The sequence below is a fragment of the Arachis duranensis genome, chromosome 1 (assembly GCF_000817695.3).
Source record: "Arachis duranensis cultivar V14167 chromosome 1, aradu.V14167.gnm2.J7QH, whole genome shotgun sequence".
Lineage (NCBI taxonomy): Eukaryota > Viridiplantae > Streptophyta > Magnoliopsida > Fabales > Fabaceae > Arachis > Arachis duranensis.
The window spans coordinates 96,413,147-96,423,372 of record NC_029772.3 but is presented as its reverse complement, the minus strand read 5'-3'; the positions used below and the strand labels follow the sequence as shown (position 1 = coordinate 96,423,372).

Below are 10,226 nucleotides of genomic sequence, written 5' to 3'. Positions count from 1 at the left end.
GTGTTTATTTATATTTTATTTATTATTTTATTATAAAACGGTTATTTTAGTCCAATTACAATTAAATCAATTAAACCAATAAACTAATAACTAAAATAATTTAATGATCGGTTCGGTTTTCAAAACTTTGGCATTACCTGATGTAATTACCAAGTTATTCTTGGAAGAGATGTATTTGTTACTCATCCCCCCTTTTTTGAATTATATAACATGTTACTAAATTTAATAAATGGTTAAAGACGTACGTTATATTGTGAAATCAAGAACAAAGGAATACCATAGAAGTTGTTAGAGTATAATTAGGATCAATAAGATCAATTATCATCATTTAATTCCACATCTTTAATCCAACTCATCAGCTTGTTATGAACATCAAGGGAGACAATATTCTTGCTGCTGAGTAACCTTATCAAATCCTCTGCCTCCTCCATATCTCCATTAAATTTTAAGTACTGAAAAATGGCAACTAAGGATTCCGGTAGTGGCCTCCACTTACACCCCCACTTCACAGATAGAAACTGCCTCTTTCATACATCGAACAACCATCGGAAAATTTCTTTGTGGAATATATCCAAGCAAGAGCCCTGACCAAGTCCATAAATTTGGCTTTCCTCCCTTCATGATTGTCCTATTAACAATGGCTTCAGCTTCCTCCATATTGCCCTTTCTGTTGTAAGCTGCTATCATCAGTTTGGAATAACGAAATTTTTGAAATACCGGTTTCTAGATTCCCACTCCTCAAAGATACTCTTTGCAAGTTCAATGTCATCCAACTTGAGAAATGAACTTATTACAGCTGAATAATAGTCTCTTTTAAGTAACTTCCCATCCATCTTATAAATATTCCACAACCTCATCACTTCTTCTTTCTTCCCTATTGTTGCATATTGAGTCACAAGGTAAGGAAATGCCTCTTTCCAGATTGTAGAACTCAGGCGCTCCTCTGATTTCTTTAAAACGTTAAAAGCTTTATCACGAAGCCCGAGTTTTCCATAACAATTGGCTACCACAGAATAAACACTCCACCAATCCGCATGTTGGGAATACGATGGATCATCTTCTAACTGTGCAAGAAGTTTGCCGATTCCCTCTATATCAGATTTGGCCACATATGTGTTAATCAAGGTGACAAATATAAATCTATTGAATTGAATACCCTCTTCCTTCATTTCAAGCAACAAAATTTTCACTTTGTCAAAGTTTTGTGTTTGATAGTAGAGATTAAGCAAAGTATTTCTTGCCAAAGTAGACCTTGTGAAACCCAAATGTTTCATCTGCAGCATGATCTTTTCAGCTTTATCCACATACCTAACTTGAGCATAGCAATTAAGATGAGAGCTGTAACATTCTGCAGCTCTTGAGTATTTCGGAATGATATCAAAATAAGATTTAGCTTCTTCTATTCCCTTGGCCTTTGCAATCAAGTTCAGTCTTAAACTAAAATCTGCAGATCCAGGTTCAGAGTATCCTTTCTCAGACATCCAAAATGATACCTCGAGGGCGATTTTATATCTTTTGCGTGACCTAAGTTGCTTGATAACGACTAGCAGTTTATCGTAGCTAAGAGTTCCGCAATCCTGAACCCACTGCTCGAGAATCGTAACCCTTTTCAATGTTTATCAGGCCTGATAAATCATTGTCACCCTATTCTTTCCTATATGATTTTCTTCAGAGCCTCCAGCTCATTGAACCTCCTCTGTATGCAGGCTTCCATGTATTAACGCATCTGTTGGAAGATATAAATGTAATTGGCATTTGGTTAGGAGATTGCATAGAGTTCATGAAATAACCCAAAGTTGAATTAGACTGAATGATCAACTATATATAATACTGCTTGTTAGAACTTAGAAGATTAGAGTGGTTAAAGTTCAAAATTCGAAGCGATATTAATTAATTAAAGGATAACTACTAAAAACGTTCTCGAAAGAAATTATGAAGAGAAAGTGTTATAATAAGATTTTGGTTATATTTTTTAAACACACGGAAGAAAGTACGACTTAATAATAAGGTTGTTATCTCTATGTCATTTACATTGTTATTTTTTTTCAAAGATAGAATATAATATTATTAATTGGAAGATTAAGCAACAAATAGAATTGGTCCAACTTTGGACAACACAATAAAAGAAAACCAAAACAGGGTACTCCCATTTAACTTACTTTAAAACAACCGAGACTAAGGTACTCTCACTTAACTTACTTTACTAAGGTATTTCCACTTAACTTATTTTTAAAACAACCGAGACTAAGAACTCAATAGTTACTTCATCCATGTAATGTCCTTGTAGCAAATTCCTCTTCCATCTTATCTGCTATGGAGAAAACTTCAAAAGGTGAGAAGTTCTTATCTTCGAAGATCTTCATATTACGTACTTTTCATATTTGCCAGAGGGTGAAAGCCATCTTTGCTATTTTTCTGTTTCCTCCATCTTCTCTCATCATCCTTCCACTCACATGCACCCACCATTTCCAGAATATGTCGTCATCTCCATCCATTTCTGATGGTTGGATCTTTGCCAAACACCATATCTGTCTTGAGTGAGAGCAAGAGGCCAAGGAGTGGGTCACCGATTCCGAAGGATTTGGACATCTAGGGCATTGTGGCAAAACTGTTGGGAATCGGTGGTTCAAATTCCACCGCACTAGAAGACCGTTGTGAAGAGCATGTCAGAGGAAATTTTTTACTTTGGGAGGGCATTGGATCCTCCAAAGAGCTCGCCACATTTGTTTCTGCTGACAATTTTTAGGTAGCAGTTCCGGTGGATCGTGGAGCATTCTAAAGGCATAGGTGTAACTAGATTGAACAGAGTACTGTCCATTTCGCTCTGCTGGCCAGGTTAGCAAATCTTCCCCTTCGTTTATTAGAGTTTGTAGAATAATTTGTGCAATGTCTGGTTGAAAATGTTGCTTCTATAATGTCTCTTCGCCATTGTTTATTGTGATATATTAGTTGTGAGACCCATTCAATTTGGTTGTTGGCAGTAGTATTGTTATGAATTGAAGTAGGATCCACCTGTTTTAACCATTTATCCTCAAAGACCCTGACTTTTTCACCTCCTCCTATCCTCCATAGACAGCCTTCTTCGAGAATTTTCTGCCCTTCCAAAATATTGCGCCACCCCCATGACGGATTGTAGCCTGTCTATGCCCTTAGAAAGGAAGTGTATTTAAAATATCTGCTTTTTAGAACTTTGCTCAATAGAGAGTGAGGTCGAAAAATGATTCTCCAGCCTTGTTTTCCTAGCATAGCTAGATTAAAGGCTTTTAAATCCTTGAAATTCAATCCCCCTTGAGTATGAGGTCTACAGATTATATCCCAACCAATCCAGTGTTTCCTTCTTTCATTCTTCTTTTGTTCCCACCAGAATCTCATTATCATACGCTGCATTTCCTCAATAAGAGTCTCAGGCAGCTTGAAACACCCCAACGTATATATCAGAATGGCAGTGGCTACGACTTTTATCAATGTTTCTCTGCCGCTGGCTGATAAGAGGGATTTTTTCCAGTGCTGTAATTTCTTCACCACCCAATCCTTAATATAATTGAAGGTTGCTTTCTTTGATCTTTGTATCACTAAGGGCAAACCCAAATATTTATCTTGGTTCCCAACATGGAGAATGTTGAGAATATCAGATAAAGTCTTTCGAGTTTTAGGATTGGTAATTTTGCTGAAAAATAAGGATGACTTTTGTAAATTAACCACTTGTCCACTCACCTCACTATAAGATTGTAGGATCTTGGCTATGTTAGCACATACTTGGGGTGTTGTCTTACCTAATATAATTGAGTCATCTGAAAAGAATAGATGAGTAATGTAAGGACATCTGTAGTTCAAACGAATTCCAGTAATCTCATTTCTCTGTTCTCCTCTGTAGAGCAAATGGGAGAGTCCCTCTACACAGAATAAGAATAGATATGGGAAAAGGGGGTCGCCTTGTCACAATCCCCTACATGGCTTAAAATAACCATGAGGTTGTCCTTCCACAGCAACAGAGTAGGAAACGATCGTTACACATTCCTTCATCCACTCCACCCACCTTCTACAAAAACCCAATTTCTCCATAATAGCCCAAACGAATTTCCATTCAACCCGGTCGTAGGCTTTGCTCATATATACTTTCAGCGCTAGTTGTTCATCCCCAAACCTCTTATTCTTCAAGAAGTGCATAAATTCGTGAGCAATCAATACATTATCACTAATGAGTCGGCCCTTTATAAACGTACTTTGATTATCGCTAATAATTCTGTTCATAGTATGTTGTAATCTATGCACAAGAATTTTAGAGATAATTTTATAAAAAAATATTACTAAGACTGATTGGCCTCACCTGGTTCATTTTGCTAATGTTGGGGTCTTTAGGAATTAAGCATATGTGTGTATGATTGAAGGCTCTGAGCATCTTCCCTCCCTCTAAGAAACTATGAACAGCATTAAGAACATCCCTTTTAATAGTGTCCTAGAAAAACTGATAGAATTTTGCACTGAATCCATTATCTCCAGGTGCTGCGAGAGGATTAATAGAAAAAACTGCATCTTTGATTTCTTGATCCGAGACTGGTCTAGTTAGCATTCGATTGGTATTGTTATCTACCCTTCTAGTCAACCCCTCCAGCTCCTCAATCAGTTCCTTTGGTTTAGAAGTAGTAAATAGATTTTCAAAATATTGCTGTGCAATAGTAGCTATTTGTTCTGGATTAGTACCAACCTCACCCGAATCACTTTTCAGTCTGTGCAACTTGTTTTTCCTGTTCCGCATATGAAATTTGGCATGAAAAAATTTTGTATTCTTATCACCCCACTGCAACTACTGCACCCTGACTTTTTCTTTCCAGAATCTTTCCTCCCTCTCATATTCATCTTCTAGTTTCGCCTCTAAGACCTGAATCATAATAGTGTTAGCCCTTGCACCTTTATCCTTCTCTGCATTCAGCTTTGAGTTTAATTCAGCAATATTTTTCTTCGAATTAGTAGACCAATTTTTCTGCCATGCCACCAAATTGTGTCTACATTTTTTAAGCTTGCTGAATAATACAAACATCGGCGATCCTTCAACCTCTATATTAAAACTTTTTTATTGTAAAATAATATTCATTTAAAATTTTTGGAGATAAAAAATAAAATATTTAAAATATTATGAATCAAATTAATCTAAATATATATATATGCACAGCAGAATAGATACTCACGCTACGACTATTGACTTGAATGATATGTTGATACACTTTATCTTTCTCCATTTAAAACTAACTCGTGATTGGAAAGTTTGAATATAATAGATTTATCAAAAAGTTAACATAATAATTAGGGCTGGTAATGGGTAAATTAGGATAGGGTTTGGACTCTACCCTAATTTTATTCGTAGGTAGAAAACTTTTATAAAATTCTATTTTATCTTATTAGTGGGTTGAAAATTTCTCAACCCTAACCCTACCTGCACTCTAAAGTTCTAAACCCTACCCTATCCGATCCTACCCATAAAAAAATAAAAAAATTTAAACAAAAATATAAAATTTAACTATTCTAAATTTTATACATATTAATAAAATAGAAAATAAAAAATTAAGTTCAAATTAAAATTAAAGATAATAAAATATTAAAGAAATCTAACATAAAATTACAAATAATATAAGCATCAACTAGTTTAGTGGTTATTTTACGCTTTTATAAGAGGAAGATTGTGAGTTCAACACTCACTTTCTTCACTACATACCAAGGTTCTGAAAAACGAATCGGTCATCGAACTGTTCTAGCTACTGGTTCACTGGTTTATAAGTTCAACCGGTTCGACCGTGGTTAAACTGAAAAAATCGTTTTATAAAAAAATAATAAATAAACACACAAAAATATAATTATAGACTAATATAATCTTTAAAATGTTATCCAAATTAAAAGTATTACATCAACCATAATATTATAATCTCATCCAAATACAAACACAAAAGTCAAATAACAAAAAAATAAATAAATAATCAATCACAAACCATTCAATTATTCACCATCTTCATATTACATGTCAAATTGCTGCATAGAGAATACTAACATTTTGATGTATTTAATTTGATCACTGCCAGTCTTCTGTTGCGTCATAAGTGTTGTTCATTTAGCAATAGAAAGTATGTAAAGGCAGGATTGGGTGAATTATAGAGATGGTGTATTGAGGCCACTGATAAGGTGAGCACCAATCAACCATTTGAGACCATTCCTTCTATTCCATATTTATATCATAACCTGAATCTGTCATGCACAGTATGTTGGTTCAGCCTGGGAGGAACTGAAACATATTGAGCAAGCTGTAGGATTTCTAGTAAAAATTAATTTTATAGAATCTTGAATTCATATTCAAACAAACAAACGAAAAGAAACTCAATATTGCTCATCTTCCATTCAATTCTTAATCTCAGGTGTTGCATCAAAAAACCAAAAAAACATTTAATGAAGAAACAAAGGAGCTCTGCCCAGTGAGTGTCCTCTTTTCAATTTATAGCTACATGTAGATTGATATACCTCAATTCCATTCTCTTCCTAATAACAAGAACAATTAATTAAGATCAATATCATGAACAATTTATCAAATTAAGATCAATAACATGAATAATTTATCAAATCAACATTAATAACATGAACAATTTATCAAATCAAGAACAGCAAACCATAACAAGAACAATTTATAAAATTAACAAATTATCAAAAGGTCAAGAACAACATATCAACTTAACAATAATCTCAAGTTCACAAATCACAACAAACAACATCCAAAATTATTTAAAATTATTCACAATTATTCAACAAATAACAAAATCCAATTTAGTAAAAGAAAAATCAGTTCAGTAAACAACAATTATTAAACAAAGTTCACAGTTCAGTTCACATTTCACAGAGCTTCACAGCCTTCACACTTCACAGTTCAGTATCACTGTATCAGATTATCAGTATATTAGACTTCAGTGACTTCAGTTCACAGAGCTCCATAGATTCAAACAATTATTAAATCATACTCATTAGGGAGACAGAGACATGCAACAGTTATTCAATCAAACAATCATTGTAACGAGGGACAGAGACAAGGAGCAGAGTGACCAAAACGCCTTCAGTTCACAGTTCAAAAAATTACTTGGAAGCTCGAAGACGCCTTCAACAGAGGATGCAAGAGGAAGACAGACTGACAAAGACGCCGAGTGACCAAGACAAGGAGCAGTGGTAGAGCACCTTTGAACCGAGTTACCAACAGATCTAAGGACGACGGCAGCGTGGCTGCGCGACGGAGGCTTCGACGTTTCCCAGGATGGCTGCGGGTGGAAGGGGAGGAAGCTTGCAATGGCTGCTGCGCGATGGAGGAAAAGGGAGCAAGCCCTGTCGCGACGGCGGCGGCACAAGGCGGTGGTTGAAGTGCTGAATGGAGGTGAGGGACAGAGGTGAGGGACGATGAGATTGGGAGGATGGAGTTAGGGCAAATTGGATGCTGGATCTGGGATTCTGGACATATGGAGTTACCGAGAGAGATTGAAACGACAGCGTTTGGACGCGCATTCAAAAAACTGGCCGGGTGACGGTTCGGTTCAACCGACCAATTCTCGGCCGATTCAACGGCCCGACTCTGGTGTTTGGATTTTGCGGTTTTGCTGTTTGTTCGAATCGTCTTTCTTCACGGTTCACGATTCAACCGGTTCGACCGACCGGTTCAAACCGATTTTCTGAACCTTGCTACATACATAACCTTTACATATATATTATATAACATACCTTGAACCCGTACTCTACCCTACCCTACTCGCAGCGGGTCAGGTAGACAACCTTACCCAAACGGGTTGATCCGCATTGAGTACCTACGAGTAGAGTATATATTGCCAGCCCTACAGATAATCTTGCAAATAAGGGACACTTTCAATATTTTGGACTTCATGTCTATTTCTTTACTTAACGATGATTCAAGAAAGGTGTCTTGTTCATCTCTAATTTTCTTTTGTTTGAACTCTAGTCGCGTTTTTTTCCCCAAAAAAAACATCTATTATTACTAAATAAAATCATAGTGCATGTTATGATGTCTATATATATTTACCTAATTTATATATCAATAAAGCTTTATATTCAAGTAAAATATTTAACCAAATCTAATAAAATTATTATAACTTTTTAAATCATGCGCCTCCTTTTCTTTCTCCTTCTTCATTTCCTTCTCTTTCTTTGTTTTCTTCTCATTCTCCTCCTCTTTCTTCTTTTTCTTCTTCTCCCCCTCCACCTCCTCTTCTTCTAAATTCACTCACACAGGTTCTTCTTCTTGCGTCTTCTTTTTTTTCTTTTCCTTTTTCATTATTGTCATCACTAATAACATTTTGCAAACATCTTTATTAATTCTAATTTTTCCTGTTGTCATCATTAAATAATTTTGGTCCATTTCTTAATTTATTTCGATTCATTTATATGTTAATTGAGATTCACTTGATGCTGCTTATAAATATTGACCAATTTTTTTATTTCTTAAGTAATTTCGGTTTATTTCTTAGTTTAATTGATGTTCATTTAGATCCAGAAATGAATTTGATGTGTTTTTGTTGATGATTGAATTTTTTTTACTGTTTGTTCAAATCTGAACTAATTGAATTGAATAAAGTGGAATCTAATGCAATTGAACAAAGTAATAATGAATAATTTCATTCTTCTTTGCTAAAAAATTTGGTCAATACTTATTAGCAGCATGTGAAGTTCAATTAACACAAACACATCAAGTGAAGTTCAATTAACACAAACACATCGAATTCATTTCTGGATCTAAATGAATATCAAATAAACTAAGAAATGAACCAAAATTATTTAAAGAATAAAAAATTTGGTTAATACTTATCAACAGTATCATGAACCTCAATTAACACACAAATGAATTGAAATTAGTTTAGTTTTGAACAAGTAGTCAAGAAGACTTAATTATTAACAAAAACACATACAATTTATTTCTGAATTCAAATAAATCTCAATTAAACTAAAAAATAAATCGAAATTACTTAAGGAATAAAAAATTTGGTCAATACTTATCAGCAGCATCAAGTTAACCTCAATTAATTCACAAATGAACAGAAATAAACTAAAAAATGAACCAAAATTATTTAATGATGACACTAGAGAAAATTAGAACCAATAAAAATATTAGTAAAATATTAGTGTTGTTAATGATGACGATAACAAAGAAGAAGGAGGAAGACGAGAGGAGAAGAAGAAAAACCTACATGCATAAATTTAAAAGAAAAAGAGGAAGAAAAAAAAACAAAAAAAAAGATAAAAATAAAAATAAAGAATGATATATTTTACGTTATTAAAAAATATATATATATAATAAAAATAATTTTTATTGAGTTTGGATCAAGTTAATTAATATAATAATAAAAAATACTTAAATACATAGTTAAACTGTTTAAATATTTAAAACTTACGATAAAAAAAATAACTTCAAAAATAACTTCGACCATTTTGACACAAACTTATGGGCACCCAAAAGTTTGCCGAAAAACATAAGGCTAATTAATACTCTGGCGATGAACCAAAGTTAATTCTTCATATGATGAACGCACGTGGTAGCATTGAGAATTGACGCGTGTGGGCTGCAAAAGAGACCGACAGTTCACAATTCCTCTCTTTTTAGTTAATTTTTTTTTATTTGTACCAGAGTAATCATTAGATTGAAAATTTAATGACTAATTTTTTAGATACTATAGAGATAAAATAGGCATCCTCCTCCTAAATAAGTAAGTTTTATTTTTATTTTTCAATAAGTACCGAATCTAAAAAAAATAATTAAAAGACACAAATTTTTATTCATTTATGCCAACTTGCGTTGATTTCTATAGTTAATTTAGGTTATTGAGATAGGGATTATCTAAAATGAGTTCAATCATTATGTGCTTATTGAATGAGTCACATTTATATAGACCATTAGATTTTATTAGATGAAAATCAAAGGCTAATATAAAACAAGAGCATTGATAGACTCTAATAAATATAGAATATCCTAGTACATAAATAAATACTTTAAATAACAATACTTTAATACACAATACTTTAAATGTCAACAAAATCTTTTATTCTTAAATAACTAAATATAAAATATATAAATATAAAATATATGAGTATTTTTTATTTAATAAAATTAATTATTATGCAAAACTTTTTTATAATATTAAAAAATTATATTAAAATAATATTTTAAACAGTAACATAAAAATATAAAATCATTAAAA

The 10,226-nt window shown here is 33.3% G+C and overlaps 1 protein-coding gene and 1 long non-coding RNA gene across 3 annotated transcripts in view; both read right to left on the bottom strand.

The window, feature by feature from the left end:
- Nucleotides 1-686: 686 nt before the first annotated feature.
- LOC107465077 (pentatricopeptide repeat-containing protein At2g20710, mitochondrial-like) lies at nt 687-4,336 on the bottom strand. The gene is made up of 3 exons (XM_016084060.1): nt 4,328-4,336; nt 4,037-4,152; nt 687-1,605 (listed from the first exon to the last, which is right to left on the bottom strand). Exons 1-3 carry the CDS (start codon nt 4,334-4,336, stop codon nt 687-689), a joined length of 1,044 nt encoding a protein of 347 aa, XP_015939546.1.
- A 1,737-nt stretch (nt 4,337-6,073) lies between these two features.
- The window catches only part of LOC107464916 (uncharacterized), a 13,801-nt gene continuing 9,648 nt past the window's right edge, over nt 6,074-10,226 (bottom strand). Inside the window, exon 6 of one of the 2 annotated variants that reach the window (XR_008006172.1) lies at nt 6,074-6,271. This is a non-coding gene — a long non-coding RNA (uncharacterized LOC107464916). Of the gene's footprint in view, nt 6,272-6,402; nt 6,523-10,226 lie in introns of those variants that run through there. The other variant, XR_008006173.1, reaches the window with a different exon arrangement.